The 16,578-nt window shown below is 40.2% G+C and overlaps 1 protein-coding gene across 1 annotated transcript; it reads right to left on the bottom strand.

The window, feature by feature from the left end:
- Positions 1 to 4,136: 4,136 nt before the first annotated feature.
- LOC128026838 (uncharacterized) lies at positions 4,137 to 15,678 on the bottom strand. Its single transcript, XM_052614072.1, has 9 exons — positions 15,444 to 15,678; positions 11,832 to 11,875; positions 8,624 to 8,811; positions 8,203 to 8,314; positions 7,924 to 8,042; positions 7,455 to 7,625; positions 7,110 to 7,333; positions 6,814 to 6,973; positions 4,137 to 4,339 (listed from the first exon to the last, which is right to left on the bottom strand). Exons 3-9 carry the CDS (start codon positions 8,808 to 8,810, stop codon positions 4,191 to 4,193), a joined length of 1,122 nt encoding a protein of 373 aa, XP_052470032.1. The 5' UTR covers position 8,811; positions 11,832 to 11,875; positions 15,444 to 15,678; the 3' UTR covers positions 4,137 to 4,190.
- Between the last annotated feature and the right edge of the window lie 900 nt (positions 15,679 to 16,578).

Below are 16,578 nucleotides of genomic sequence, written 5' to 3'. Positions count from 1 at the left end.
CCACGGATGAGTAACCTCGGGCCGCTCATTCTTCAAAAGGATCCTCTAGTGTGTCTTTGAAAGCAGACTCCTTCAGTGTGAATCTGAAGGGGGACTCTACACCTATTTAACAGTGTTTTTGAAGTAAGCTTCGCACTCTGGGTGTCTGACCCAATGGAGAGATAGAAGCTACAAAAAGGTGAAAAAACAGTAGGCTTACCGCAGAATGGGATCTCGTTTCAGTCTTGAGGACACGTTGCCTGTTTCCGAGCCCCAGGAGAACTGGGTGTAATTGGGACTTTTGTCTGAGTACCATTTCTTCAAAGAGAAGGGAGCCTCTTGGATAACCGCCATTATAATTGTCCTTTGGCCTGGCAATTAGGATTTGATTTAGATGGTCATAAACCAAACCCTTAACACTCGTTTAATATGACCCTGGAGTACAGTCGGACTGCTTTTGGGTGACAGTGATCATTACAACAAAATGCAATGGGGTCCATAATTCTGATGCTTTTATTTTGAAATGTTTCATTTCAAATTATGGTAACACTTTACAACAAGGTCCCATTAGATACATTTAATTAATGCTTTAAGTAACTAAGTAACAATGAGTAAATACATTGTTGTTTTTATTGCCAGTATTTATATATATATATATATATATATATATATATATATATATATGTGTGTGTGTGTGATTGCCTTGTGTGTGTGTGTGTGTATAATTTATTATTTCTATCTTTGTTAACTTTACATAATAAAAATACAACTGTTAATTGTTGATTCATTTGATGTCAGGTCCATAGAAACAGACAAAACTTTGGATTTTAACAATGTATGCTACGGTGTAGGTTTGATTTTGATCAAAATAACCAAATGTTTTTGCATTTATGATAGATTTTTGACCACAGTTTCATGTCATCTATTTTAAGTCTTTATTGCTATGATAGCTACCATACTCATAATTCATGAAGAGAGCTATTTTGTTAACATTAATCAGGCAATATTTTCAAAATTTTGATTCTGTATAACCAACAACATTCCTCTCCAAAGTTGATGATTTAAAAATACACAATCCAATTGGAGCGATTCGATACAGTGACTCGTTTTGCGACGCAATGGTTTAACTGATATCAACATGTAACAAGTTATAACAAGCGATATCGAAACTCGAAAATGAAAGGCTCCTTTGAGCTGTTTTTTGCTTGTGAATCGAGTTTGAGTTTGAATCACTCGGAGCGCTTCCAGCTTAAGTGACTCGCTCAGTTGAATCAGTTTGTCTGTTCCTCCACTTTTTGCGCCTTCAGCCATGTTTACGAAACACTGGCAGCACTTCTACTGGCTTAGCTCGCTTTTTATGACATTAACGGAAATAAGAGAAAAAAGTATAATGTTTACAAATGAAAAATCCATATTTCCATTCCGAAGATAACTTCTTTCCATGTCTAAACATCCAACATGTCTACAAACATACTCAGGTGAGGTAACGTTAACCGCTTTACTGCTTATAGTGGCGTAGCCACGGGTGTGCCAGGGTGTGCCTGTGCCACCCACAGTGGCAGCTGGCACACCTAAAAATAGATGCAGAATTATTTTTTATAGTCTGAATAAAAAATGTTTACTAAACTTGGGCTATTGTTGTTTACTTAGAATATATATATATATATATATATATATATATATATATATATATATATTTGTTCGCGACTCGGTTGATTCAGATCGGCACTTCGGAGCCTGTTCGCGACTCGGTTGATTCAGATCGGCACTTCGGAGCCTGTTCGCGACTCGGTTGATTCAGATCGGCACTTCTGGGCCTGTTCGCGACTCGGTTGATTCAGATCGGCACTTCGGGGCCTGTTCGCGACTCGGTTGATTCAGATCGGCACTTCGGGGCCTGTTCGCGACTCGGTTGATTCAGATCGGCACTTCGGGGCCTGTTCGCGACTCGGTTGATTCAGATCGGCACTTCGGGGCCTGTTCGCGACTCCGTTGATTCAGATCGGCACTTCGGAGCCTGTTCGCGACTCGGTTGATTCAGATCGGCACTTCGGAGCCTGTTCGCGACTCGGTTGATTCAGATCGGCACTTCTGGGCCTGTTCGCGACTCGGTTGATTCAGATCGGCACTTCGGGGCCTGTTCGCGACTCGGTTGATTCAGATCGGCACTTCGGGGCCTGTTCGCGACTCCGTTGATTCAGATCGGCACTTCGGAGCCTGTTCGCGACTCGGTTGATTCAGATCGGCACTTCGGAGCCTGTTCGCGACTCGGTTGATTCAGATCGGCACTTCGGGGCCTGTTCGCGACTCGGTTGATTCAGATCGGCACTTCGGGGCCTGTTCGCGACTCGGTTGATTCAGATCGGCACTTCGGGGCCTGTTCGCGACTCCGTTGATTCAGATCGGCACTTCGGAGCCTGTTCGCGACTCGGTTGATTCAGATCGGCACTTCGGGGCCTGTTCGCGACTCGGTTGATTCAGATCGGCACTTCGGGGCCTGTTCGCGACTCCGTTGATTCAGATCGGCACTTCGGGGCCTGTTCGCGACTCCGTTGATTCAGATCGGCACTTCGGAGCCTGTTCGCGACTCGGTTGATTCAGATCGGCACTTCGGAGCCTGTTCGCGACTCGGTTGATTCAGATCGGCACTTCGGAGCCTGTTCGCGACTCGGTTGATTCAGATCGGCACTTCGGAGCCTGTTCGCGACTCGGTTGATTCAGATCGGCACTTCGGAGCCTGTTCGCGACTCGGTTGATTCAGATCGGCACTTCGGAGCCTGTTCGCGACTCCGTTGATTCAGATCGGCACTTCGGAGCCTGTTCGCGACTCGGTTGATTCAGATCGGCACTTCGGGGCCTGTTCGCGACTCCGTTGATTCAGATCGGCACTTCGGAACCTGTTCGCGACTCGGTTGATTCAGATCGGCACTTCGGAGCCTGTTCGCGACTCGGTTGATTCAGATCGGCACTTCGGAGCCTGTTCGGAAATGAATATTTGGACTTGAGGCTTTTTTTTTTTACCTGTCGATTCAGCATGTACATGGACCCACACACAAAGGTGGACACACTCTAGACGGGTGTGCCAGGTAGGGTGACCACCCGTCCCTCGGAGCGCGTGCGCGCACACCCAGACAGCAAACTGACTACGAAACGCATCCGCCGCGGAGGTACAGTGAACTCCGTAACGGATCCAGAAAGCGGATCCGAAACTGCGTCCACTTGCACACCGCGGCGGATACGCCTCGGTGGCGGCTCGCGGATCCGGCCCGACACCGCTGCGGTCCCTTTGCGTATCCGTACATAAATGGGTACATCCGCCCCGGCTTCGCTTTGGATCCGCGAATGAGCCGCATATCCGCTCCGGGTCCGTTTTGGACCCGGTCATATGAGCATCGTATCCGGCCCGGGTCCGTTTTGGACCCGTTCATAAAATTCTGTCTGCAATGCCACTTTTTTCCACCACACTGCCTGATAACATCCTCCTCATCCAAAATTCATGCAGTGAATCCAGTGTGTGAACGTGATTGAACTGTGCCTTGTTAAAGATGTCAGGAGAAGAAATAGCTGTGAAATCCGAGGCTTGAAGTGTCTCTGGGTTTTGGTATGTGATACATTAGGCTGCATTACATTTGGCTGACGCATTTTTAACCAAAGCGACTAACATGCTAGCCTACACAGTTTTCTTTTTAAGGCAATTCTCTCAACAAATATATATATATATATATATATATATATATATATATATAAAATGTAGAGTACAAAAAGAGCATCAGTGAGTGCTGTTTTTAAACAGAGTGTCAGTTCTAAGTGCTAGGATCAGGAAGACTAGTTGTAAGTACTACAAGAGGAGATGTTTTCTGATTATAATGAAATTCTGGGAAATGGGAATGTGTTTTATATCTGTTAAGTTGTATGTAACCATTTACAGTTGACATGAGACATAAGTAGCAAACATACGTTTTTTTTTTTTGTATTGGAATGCAAGTCGGATTATTGAAAAGGAGCAGTAAGTTAGTTGTATTCTATCTTGCAGTTGATCGTGGGTGGGGTTTAAACACACTGGGCTCCAGGCCAATGGAATTTGTAAAGGGCATGGTCTCTGAATTGGAAAACAACATGTAGCCTGCGACAGACTATTTAAATTAAAACTGAAACAATTTGAAACAAATAAAACATTTTATTTAACAAAAGAAAACATGACCATAAGTAGCCTAATCATCTGCCTCAGCCTGGTTAGACCGGTTGGTCAGGCGCCTCCTTGCCGCACCACGGTCTGCAGCCAAGTTAAACCATCTTATGGCATAACGTTGAATGTCTGTGTCTGTGGCTGTGCGACACAAACTATTTGCACGTACAGCACCTGTAGACACAAAATGAGGTTTTAAATTCAGCATGCATTTGGTAGGCTACTTATGACTTAAGCATGGGCTGCCCAGTTATTGGCTGGAATTAATCAGTGTTGCCAGATAGGGCATCTTTTGACTTCATCGGCTGGGGAAAATAAGCCGGTGTTACAATATATTCGGTTCCCGAAATATTTGGTTCCAATGGGTGGAGCTATCATGAATACTCACGAGACCATAGCATGGGCTGGGCGACAAATACAAGTGAGTGGAACAGAAATTATTAGCGTGAGCGCCTAGTTTTGTTTTATGGATTATTTATTTCAAACTGGTATTAAAGTTGAACGAAGTTAAGCTTAACTACTCAGACATCCCAAATCTCCCGGAAGTTCCCGGAGTCTCCCGCATATTGAAAGCGGCTCCCTGAGACCCGCAAATTAGTTAAAATCTCCCAGAATCTAGACCGAGCGAGCAAAAGCGCGCATGCGAAACAGATACTGTGTTTCAAACCGTGTAGCGCGCGCACGGCAGAGAGGGAGCGAGAGACCTTGCGTGTGTGTGCTAATGTGCGTGTGTGCGAAGCGCATGTCAGACAGAGAGCATCCTGATTGGCCTGTTTCTGCAAATCAACCAATCAATTGTCAGTGTGGGCGGGCTTTTAACTCTTCTCCCGAACAAAATTAATCAATTATGTCTATCTAGAAACAGGAGCACCATGGCAGAGGGAGAGTGCCACAAAAAAAAAAAAAAGTACCCGTCTTATAGATGTAAAACATAATTACAGTCTTGCTCTAGCATTGCCCATGGCAGGTTAAATGATTGCAAAAGGCATGTTGAGGTGAGTTGACAAGTTTCATTTCATCTGCATATTATTCAGGCTAGTTGCCAAGGCTACATGAAAACAAAAATACCTCCCTGAAATGACTTTTTGCAGGTTGGGATGTCTGAGTTTACCTGAAGAATTACAGACCTGATCCTGTAGGAAGCGTTGGAAGACCTACATTAGAGGTTTAAGGTTAAATTTCTCCAAATTTTCCAAATGAGTTGTTGCTGACATTCTATGATATAGAACTGTTCATTTCTCATGAATGACAGATTAGTATTTTTAAAAGGTGTGTGATTGCTGTTTAAATAAATATTAAATTCTTGTGTCTTTATTCTGTCTCCCAAAGTTTTCTGCATATTATTAAAATAGCCTTTAAATTATAGGCTGATTGTTTAAGTCAACATAAGACCTTGGAGTTGCATGTTGCATGCTTTGGATGTTGCTTTATACTGACTCAACTGAAAATCTTTTTGATACACAACCTTTACTTTATCAAAGGTTGTCATAAATGTTAAGCTTTCAGATGCATTAACAGTTGTTTTCTCTAGCAATGCTTTAGAACGTTGGTCAAATTAATTGATAATAATGACTAACCATTAATCATAAAAATTAGGCCTACATCTTATCAGTTTAGTAATGTTATCATTCTTATGTAATCTTTTTGTAAACAAGTGAACACAAAAACACTGGTGTAGAAGGCATGGGTATACAAAAATTAAGGAAAGGTACATTTATAAATACATATTTGAATAATATAGTAAATATTTTATTGGTCCTGCTTTATTAATTTTGTCCTTGATCCCATGTTTTTCTCTTGTCTAACACTCTCGTTTTTACAGATGAATATGAAAAAAATATGTAATTTTAAGACACTGTATCTTACTTTAAAAGTAATTTCGAGTTAATGAATGAATGCTTTAAAAAAAATCAATTTTTACACAGAAATATGTTGAGGCAGATGTTTTTGTTTATCAATTTTAAACAATCTAGATCGTATTTAGGACAGGTATAACTTCATGCATATTGTTTTACATTATAAAAATTATATATATTATATTCTTTAAATGAGAATACTTTTTAATTTGTCTTGAGCTATCATCCTATTATATAAAAGCTATTTCAATAATAGCCTACAGACAACTTTGGGAGACAGAATCAAAACACAAGAACATATTTGTAAATATTTATTTAAACATGCAATAATAGACATTTAAAAAGCTTAATCTCAGTCATTCGTGAGAAACGAACAGTTAGAAGTAGTTTAGAACAAAACACCATCTAAAGTGCTAATAATGTGTTCCACTCGCTTGTATTTGTCGCCCCGCCACGCTATGGTGTTGTGAATATTCATGGTAGCTCCACCCATTGGAATCAGATATTCCAGGAACCGAATATATTGTAACACCGGCTTAGGCGGGCAGATAAAGTTAAATTGCAGGGCAGATTGGAGTTAAATTGTTTATCTGTGACAGAATCGTTGTTGGGGCGGATTTTTTGATGAAGGGGGCGGGTTTTCGATCATGATTGGGCGTAAATCACTCAACCCAATCTGGCAACACCGTTTACAGTTTCAGCCGACCCCAGCATTGCACCGCACGCAGCTGTGTGTGGGAGCCGTTACACTTCCCTTCCCTTCCCTGCAGCTGAATACTTAAAGTGACTTACGGTACATTAGTGTCTTTGATGACATGTGACTGAATGCCCTCTTGCCATTTGCTCCCTTCCAGCTTATGGTCTTGGCCACTTCTTCTGTGAACATCCGAGAGAGGATGTTCCACGCCACTCTCTTCACATCTTGGCCACCAATCGTGGCCAAAGAAGAAATCTAAAAGTAAGTCACAAAACATCTTAAAATACAGACAAGGTATAAAGCCCTGATGTAATAACTTGTACGACAATCTTTGCCCCACCTCCACCCCAGCACTTTACCAATTAGAGTTGAGTGACTGGCAGGAGCATACCATTCTTTGTTTGGCTGCTGCATTGGCAGCGTCTTTCAGGAATGCTTCAAGCTCATCCACCGCTTCCAGTGAATCGATGGGCAGCTGAATGCATTCAGGACACTCTGGCTCTTGAGGTGTTGAGGTGTTGAGCACCCTGCTGCTCAGGTGATTGACCTTGGCCACCAGCTGGTCCTGCTGCTGCTTAATGTGCTCCAGCAGGCTTAAAATGTGGACCTGAGCAGCTGTTGAATACATAGTATTATAGAATAGTTATTCCCCCTCCATTCCATGCACTTAAGTCCCCCCGTGTCCCCCGTGGTTAAAGCCAAGGTATTATAGCTTGTAGTTACAGTTATTTCTTACCAGAGCAGGGAATGGTTTCTGGGCCATGTCTCCCACCTCTCCAGGTAGGTCTGTAGACCTGGCTTGGCTCCTCTGGCCCCCGTTGTTGCTGGTTGCAATGTGCAGGTTGAGAGAGGAGTGTTTGTGGTGGTAGTGGTGGTGGTGGTTGGGGAGGGGCAGTTCTGCCAAACACTGTGTTGTTGTTGGGGGGGGGGGGGGGTTATATTGGTGTCAATCTTATACAACATACACAACACAGTCACACAGACTTAAGAAACATTCACAGAGGACAACTGTAAGATGACTACATATTCAGTATGCATAGAGCAGATAAAGCTAAAAACTTGCTCTTCCGTGTAGTGAGTGGGGGTCATTTTGTGGTTTGTGTATTTGTTTTTTTGTTGTGGAGAAATAGAAACACATTTAATTTATATGTATATTTTTTTCTTATTTAAAAATTATTAGGACATGAAAACTCTCTGACTCTTACTTTGACAGAGCTCTGGACTATTTGCAGGGAGTTGGTGACTTGTCCCAGCAGATGACCCGAATTTGGAAATCTTTGGGGGTCGGTAGTCCTCCTCTGTATCGGTGTCACCAAAGAAATGTCTGTTTAAATTGAAAAAAAAAAAGATCTTTATCTACATGCAAATCAACATTTAACGCAGACAGAGAATGGTTGAACATGGCATTGATCTCTGTTCTGTCTTTTTAATAAAAGTATATGGTGTTAGTGTTTGTATGTGTAACATGAAGGAAAAACACTGACTTCGCTGTTGTTCTCCTTCTCCCAGGCCGTTCCTGTTCATCCTCAGTTTGGAGGTCCGAGGTGCTACATGTCAGAGCCTTCTTCAGGATTTGACGTGCCTCAATGTAAGTATCTGAAAGGTAAACATGGAGCTTGACATGAGTCTTAAAGGAACATGCCACCATTTTATGAAATTAATTATTCATGGTCTCCTCTACAGTTAGATAAGTGCGCAAAAACATTTTTGTCTCCGTGCATGCATTGTCTTAGTCCGGCAGGTGACAAAAGTTTTTGCTCACTTATCTTACTCAAGGGGAGACAGTGAATAACCCAATTCCATAAAACGGTGGCATATTCTTTTAAACAGTGGTGGCAGTGGATTTGTAGGTGTAGGATTTGTAAAAACCACTTTGCCAAGAAACAACTTTGAGATTTGGCATACCAGATGATTTGATGATTCTGACATCATGTGTCTGCCAGTCTTCCTGTGGCTCCTCTCCATGTTTTACTGCCCTATTTATTCTTTCGTCACTGTTATAAGTTGGCCACGATGCACAACCATCCTCGTACCAGCTTTGGGGCACCACTGCTACGGATTTATTGGTGACAAATTCAACTACATGGAACATCCTTAATGGAGAAGACAAGAAAAGAAACAAGTGTGAATGCGCAGTTATTGTGAGTCAGAGTAAGAAGATCTAGTTGAAAAAGCTTTGAAATTTTGTTTTTATTGATTTTGATAATATAGGGGCTCATATGAAGTGTCAACTTGCACAACACTGATACTGACAGTTTACACCTGAAAGATGATTAACTTCAGCAAAGTACTTACAGCAACTTATCAGCCCGTTTTCTGATGCAGCCACTGCCAGCAAGTCAAACTTTGGTCAGTCCTGAGACCCTGATCTAAACTAGTCATGCTATGATTATGATTGGTACTAAAACAATGAACAAAAACTATCAATTAATGTTAATGTAATGAAGTAATTAACTAATTAATGTCTGAACTAATAAACTGATTGAAATGCATTTTTTGCATGTTAATGCAGGAGAGGAAAGGCCACAAAACCTTCCCTGTGGGGCAGGGCGACACATTTCCCATCCAGCTCTGAAACATTGGCAGCCTTGATGATCTCAGATTTTTCTGAAATGATGTAAATATTCAGTGTATCCGAGCTAAATGGGTAGCTAAAGAACAATGACTTCCTTCTATATTCCTTATATATTGCATAAATGCCCCCCCCAATGCATTCCACAATATTTTGTATGCAGACAATGTCATTTCCAAGCCTGAAGATGTTATCACCAGTCGATGTTCTGAGAGTCCACTTCTCAGTGGACATCTCACCATACTGTGCCTTGATGGCCATCCCCCCAACAATAGGGCCCACAAAATGCTGCCGTCTTAAAGTGCTGCCAGGTAATGTAACCTCCCGAATTTTTACTTCTGACAGACGACGAATGATCTGTGCTAAAGGATATTCTGGTTTTCTAACCAGTTTTTTTATCTTCTGCAGATAATTTTCATATGGGAAGGCAGAGAAGGAGTCAAGGTGACCATGCTGCTGAACTTCACCTGCCAGATGGGTTATGCAGTGTACATTATACACAACGTTGTGTCTCCCATAAAGTGTAGCAAAGTGCTGCACAAAGACTTCAGTAAAGTGTCAGCGTAATCAGTGAGGTAGGAAAATGTTGGGCTTGCTAAGATGGAGATACCAGAGAAGAGAAGCATAAAATTCTGATACAGGTCTTTGTCCAGAAAACTGGCCAGCATTACAGGTCCAGTGTACAAAAGAAACTGCCTTAGCTCAGTAGCCTTCCAGCGATCCAATTCTCTAAGAGATCGCGGCTTTCTGGCAAACTCTACCGGAATATAAGGCCTCATGGATACCAATTTAGCGGACATTTGTTCAACTATAGTTGCAGGGACACGGACAGTCAGAGGACCACGAAGCCACATATTGAGCAAGCGCCTAACGATACCTAAGCACACAAGGTGCATGTAATCTAGGGGAAACTGTGACACCATGCCAACCCCAGTACCCTCAAATGCATGTGGCCCCTCATGGTGATGTATCTCATCTAACCTGTCATTGAAAGACTCATCCGTCCTTAGTGCATAATCTTTACATGGAAAACTCATTCGGCTCTGTTCATGTCTACCAGGGTTTGTGCATTTATCGCAGGCGTGGTAGGCATTGTGACTTTTGGTGTGTTTCACAAATGCTCTTGCCGGTGTGTCACAAATTACTGTATCAAGTTTAAGGGTCAAAGTCTTTCCCTCGAAACAGAAACCCTTTTCCAGATGAACTAATTCTCTGGTGAAGTCTTCGAGGAATTCTTTTGCTGATGAAGGTTTTTTTTCTCCAGAGTATAATGCGATCACTACAGGCTCTTTCATAGGGACACTGAGCAGGAGACCCAGGATGGGCCACAGCTGAACACTTGAGCTTTTAAATAATGGTAGCCCATCTATGTTTATTTGTAGCCTCAAGGTTAAGCCATCAGTTAGCGTGTGTGCATACCCGCGGAGTGTAGCACTAAGTGAATGGATGATGCCAAAATAGTAGTATTTTCCCCCTGCCTTCTCTTGAATGGAATATTTAGTTGTTGTCCTAAGGAGGGTCCTGCCATCCTTTGGAAGATCAGGATGGGAGAGGCAAAGGATGCCTAGTAGGGCAGTCAGAGCAACCAATGAAATTCCAAAGTGTCTGGCCCAGTCCGCAATCTTGTCAGATAAGTACATCTCATAGATCTCATCTTCAGGTTCGGAACTATCACTGCCACTAGCTAAGAGACCCTCAGTATAGTCTGACTCAAACTCCATGCCACCTTCCTCTTCATGAAAGACTGTTCCTGCTTCAATACCTGAGGTATCATTTGCACAACTGAGACAATCTTCTAACAATTCTACACTGTCATTGTCATTTTCATGCCTGTCATTTAGCCCTGTATCTGTGTCCATGTCAGTCAGACTGAGATAGTCATTCTCATCCCTAATTTGTTCAAGTCGTTTTCCCACATCTACACGTGTCCTCCGTCTTATGGTGGAGCTGGAAACTGGCACAGTCTTTCTGTTCATTTCCTCTAAAGAAACATTTCAGACAACAACCAGTGAGGGGTTAAACAACCAGATTTTTAAATGCTGCTTCAAGTAATTTGGAGTCCATCAGCCCATATCCCTGTTCTTTGAAGCTACCGAGTGCTGCCGGTAGATAGAAGAACAACAGCATTTGGTACAACGTAAACCGAATTTTGCAAACTGCCAGCTAACGCTAACAGATGGGGGCATAAGAAAACTTTACTTTCTTGCTCTACATTACTAGTCAGAGCATCATCAAACTGGTGTTGTCATTAACTAGACAAGACATGAGGATTCTGTAAAAAAAAAACCCAGTCCAATAGACCATTTCAAGAGAGTTGCATTATCAGCATAGTTGTTCCCACAAGGCTTCTGTTTTAACATTCCATATGTTATCTTAATGCAGAGGAAGTAGATTGGGAACAAAATAGAACATTCAAGCATTGTTTTTGTTTATCTTGTTGAAAGGGTCTATATCAACACCTTAGCATTTAACCGTGATGTCACTATTTATGCTTCTACAATGAAACAATGCAACTGGTGATATATCCTAAATGTAACTTACTTCACACAGGTGGAACAGTCCTCAGCCCAAGATCCAATAACAAGCTGCAAAGAAAACAGAATTATGTTATGTCAATAAATAGAAAATAATAATAAAGACTGCAAGTGACATCACTAGCGGAAGCACAAGTGTCTTGGAGTGCAAGTATGAGAATGCATTGGAATTTGGAGAAAGAAAATGTAATAACAAAATACTTGGAAGTGTGTTTAAAGAAAAATTATTCTATGATATCAAAAAGCCAACAAAAATAAAGATAACAGATAATCAAGTTACATTAACAAAGACTAGTTGTAGCTATCTTAAATGGCCAATTTTACCCAAGGTAAAAGAAATTCAGTTCAAATTAATAAATAATATTTATCCTGCTGCTGAAACCCTAAGGAAAAGGTTTAATTTTGAAGTTAATCTGTGTGTTTTTTGTATGACAGAACACGAAACAATTGAACACCTTTTTTTCTCTTGTTCAGTCACAATGGGGTTTTGGAAGGATGTTTATCGATGGTTAAATATTGGGATCAATAACTCTTTATTTAACAAATTTCGGATGGTTTGTCAAAAAAGGTATCTAAAATGGTGAACATTATTTCATGATGGGAAAGTATCATATACACAAAAATAAATGGAATAACAGCAAGCCCAACATAAACTGTTTTAAGAACGAAATTAAAAATTATATAGCATCTCTAAAGGTGTTATTGGAAGAAAACCAGTCCATAAACGAGTTATATGAAACTATGTCAGAGTCTCTTGCTCTTTGAGTTTACAGTCCTATGTTCTTAAACACGCTTGGAGCATTTATGTTGTTTTGTCAGCCCCTATAATTATTTTTTATTTTATTTTTATTTGTATTTTTTATTTTTCTTACTTTATATGATGTGAGTTTGTACTGTTTTAAATACAGAAACACCGGCAATGGCGTTCGTGGTCGGGAAAAAAAACCTTGGGAATATTCCCAGACCCTTTCAGCGCACGATGACTGCTAGATAAACCCGACATTAGAAGAAATGCTAAATCCCATTTACATCGAGTGGAGAATATCATCACCTTCCTAAAATAATTGCCCAAGTCATTTTTTCAGGTTTCTCAGAAAACACAAAAAAACTTCAGAGGCCGAGTAGATTTTCGTTCTTCTTGATGCAACTGCCATCTTTGGTCCGTGTATCTTTTGGTCATTCGATTTTCTATTTAAAAATAAATAAAGATAAATGAGAAACGGTTTGATTTTCGTTTTTTGTTTTGTTTACGGAAAACTAACGGAAAACGAAAATTTAGCTGGATTTTTCGTATTTTTGTTTGTGGGTAAAAAATGAGATTATGCTTTAATATTTGTCTGAATGTGTGGGCGGCGCCGAAACGCCCCTTTCATCCCTTCTGTACTGCACCGACAAGCAGCAACCGCAAACTGAGAGAAGCAGCAGACAGCAGAGTTGATTAATCCTGCGAATTCTTTGCTAGTGGTGCTTGCAAGCTTATATATATATATATATATATATATATATATATATATATATATATATATATATATATATATATATATATATATATATATATATATATATATATATATATATATATATATGAATGGTAAATGTTTTTTTTTTTTTTTTTGACCAAACAGAAATTAATTTATTCAATGACATTTGAATTTTACTGTAAGATCTACAATGACATGAAATGTGCAGATTTTATTTAGCCTTCTAATTTTATTCTATGCCTGTTTTCATTTGCTATACAAACAACAGCAACTGAAGCTTTATCTTGTAGAGTGTAGTCTGCACTTCTCCGATCGGCGGATCCTGATCCACAGCTTCCATCCCGATAACAAGAGAAAAGAGCTTCAGCTCCGTCAGTTTGGGTCGTAAGACACCCTAAATAACATGTAAACTCAACAGGATTTGCTTTCTGCCATCTCGGTCTACATTAACTTCTTTCTGAAACGTCAGAAATGAACCAGGCTCATGCATCAGACGAACCATGTCTAGCTGGACATGTCTACTTTTAAAATAAGCCATTTAAATAGAATAATAATAACAATAATTTTATATTTAGGCCTATGTAATTCAAATGAAACCAACCAGAGGTGCTGTGTTTCCCGTCTGAACTCATTATCTGTAATGATGTCACACCATATTCGGTCATCTACAGAATTCGTGAATTCAGTTCATAATTCTAAGTAGCCTGTAGCCTATAATTAAAACATTTAAAGTAGACTAATTACGGGGAAAACTTAACTTATTTTAATATACATTTTATTATAAATGTGGGGTTGGATTTTTCCCATTTAATTTATTTTTATGAATGGCCTAGAATAAAATAAGTAGGCAAAAAATTTGTAGTAGGCATATATTTTATTCCATGTCATTGTAGATCACAGGCTAAAGTAAAATTCAAATGGTGTTTTATGAATAAAGTTGTCAAGTCTGCTTTGTCAATAACATGCAGCAGCCGGAAAAATATAATATTATTTTATTATTAATTTAATTATTAATTTATTTATTTATTATTATTATTATTTTATCTTGCAAGCACCCCTAGCAAATAATTTGCAGGATTAATAAACTCTGCTGTCTGCCGCTTCTCTCCTGGTGAAAATGAACTGAGCTGGCGGTTGCCGCTTGTCGGTGCAGTACAGAAGGGATGAAAGGGGCGTTTCAGCGCCGCCCACACATTCAAAAACATATTAAAGCATAATCTCATTTTTTACCCACAAACAAAAATACGAAAAATCCAGCTAAATTTTCGTTTTCCGTTTCTTAAACAAAACGAAAAAAACGAAAATCAAACCGTTTCTCATTTATCTTTATTTATTTTTAAATAGAAAATCGAATGACCAAAAGATACACGGACCCATCTTGAAAAGCTTGTAAAATTGCTTAAGTCTCTGTCTTTTGACTTAGGCAAAATAAAACGGCACACAAAAGTCACACTTTTGACATAGGCGATTATACTACAGGGGTAGAATTGCACGATCTGTTCAACTGAGGATGTGGGCAATTTTACATCATGAGAAGATGTCTTATGCAAAAAAAAAAAAACATTTTTGTCAAAAAAATGACGTAGGCAATTATTTTAGGAAGGTGATGATATGTGTTTGTACACTAATAAACCACGAAAAAACACATGGAAGCTGCAAAACCATATAGAGAAGTAGTTGGTAAGCAGGAAAGAGTGCAAAATTTTGACAAACTAACATTAATAGCCTAACGTTATGTGGTAAAGATCCGAATGAGCTCTAGCTCTTACTGCAATTCTTCCTTCTATTTATTATCCCGATATAGGCTACGTTCAGATTGTCCGTCCAAAAGAACTAACGTTAGCACCAAGCTAGCACCAAGTTACTGCAATGAATTAGACTACATACTTTCCCAAATTAAAACAAATTAACATAGGACGCCGCGATAGAGCTCGAATATGGGTAATGGGAATTAAAATCAGGCATGGGCTACTTTATGCTACACAAGCTATTCTGAAGCCTACTGCAACGGCTTATAAAATGGCAACCAAAATCCACGAACATTTTACCAAACCCTTCGACAAAGCAGGTTACACCGATAGATTATATTTCAATGACAGATATAACATTAATAAAATATATCTTAACGTTACACTTACTTGGCAGCCGAACTTCACTAGAAGGAGATCCCGACTAATTCCCACACGGCGTACGTTATCGAAGGCGCGTCCGAAGTGCGGATCCGTATGTGATTCGTTCTGGGTCCGCTGATTAAAAGCGCAGGCGGGGCCGATCTTGGAGGCGGGGCCGATCCTGTTAGCGCAGCGAAAACGAATCTGACAGTCAGGCGGATCTGGCGGCTTGAGGGCGGGTCCGCCACGGACTCCTTTGCTGTGTGGGCAGCGTTTGTTAATCAATCAATTACAGGCCTAAAACAATCATGCCCTAGCAGACGAATATTAGTAGCTACATCTCATCACACCTCATCACACCGTGCGCGCGCAGTCAGCGGAAGCTCGCACCTCCCGAAACAGACGAGACATTTATACTTGACACAACTGTTTTAGACTGAAAACCAGACCATACAACTGATTTAGACGCGGGTGCCGGTGTGATGAGATGTAATAATATCCGTCTGCTCGGGCATGATTGTTTTAGGCCTGTAATTGATTGATTATAGGGATGGCACGGTTTGCTGAAATAAAAAAAAAACATCCCGTTCGGTTCACCACACGCGGTTCGGCACGCGCTTCAACTTAAATCTGACAAAGCATCTGTAATATGGCTTGCTATAAATGGCACGTAAAAAAACATGGTTCAGCTAATAAATGTTTCTGTTGATGCATGCGCATTCTGGCTTCCCAGACATTACAAAAACATGAAAAAAAAGATCTATATTGAGCAACTACAATTCATTTTAATCCTATAATTATATATTATAATTTATTTAAAGTGAATAAATTGTAATGAAAAATAAACAAAATGAAATAGCTAAAGTTCAAAATTATCGTATTTAGAAGAAAATTATTACATTTAACACTTAACTACATTTTGACACAACCTGCAAATTAACACTAGGAGTATGGTTGGACGGAAGTATTGTGACAAAAATACTATCCCATAACTTTGCACAGTAATCTGACAATAAATGTGGCACACCCAGATTTTCATATGCACACCCAGAGTCTCTTTTCTGGCTACACTACTGGTGAAAACACTCTAAAATGACGAGCTGCACCTCCAAATATATGTTAGATGGAAACATTGTGCGTTATGATCGAGTTTGTAGCTTAA

Source organism: Carassius gibelio, chromosome A14, assembly GCF_023724105.1.
Source record: "Carassius gibelio isolate Cgi1373 ecotype wild population from Czech Republic chromosome A14, carGib1.2-hapl.c, whole genome shotgun sequence".
NCBI classification, from domain to species: Eukaryota; Metazoa; Chordata; class Actinopteri; order Cypriniformes; family Cyprinidae; genus Carassius; species Carassius gibelio.
The sequence above is the reverse complement of the archived record's forward strand: the minus strand, read 5'-3'. Positions and strand labels throughout refer to the sequence as shown.

Excerpts from the sequence above, each read along its gene's own strand:
- LOC128026838 (XM_052614072.1), bottom strand. The coding sequence starts at position 8,810 with ATGTTCCATGTAGTTGAATTTGTCACCAATAAATCCGTAGCAGTGGTG. Across the intron at positions 8,315-8,623 it reads CAGAATCATCAAATCATCTG|ATACTTACATTGAGGCACGT; the intron begins GTATGCCAAATC and ends TTTACCTTTCAG. Across the intron at positions 7,626-7,923 it reads TAGTCCAGAGCTCTGTCAAA|TGTTTGGCAGAACTGCCCCT; the intron begins GTAAGAGTCAGA and ends ACAACAACACAG.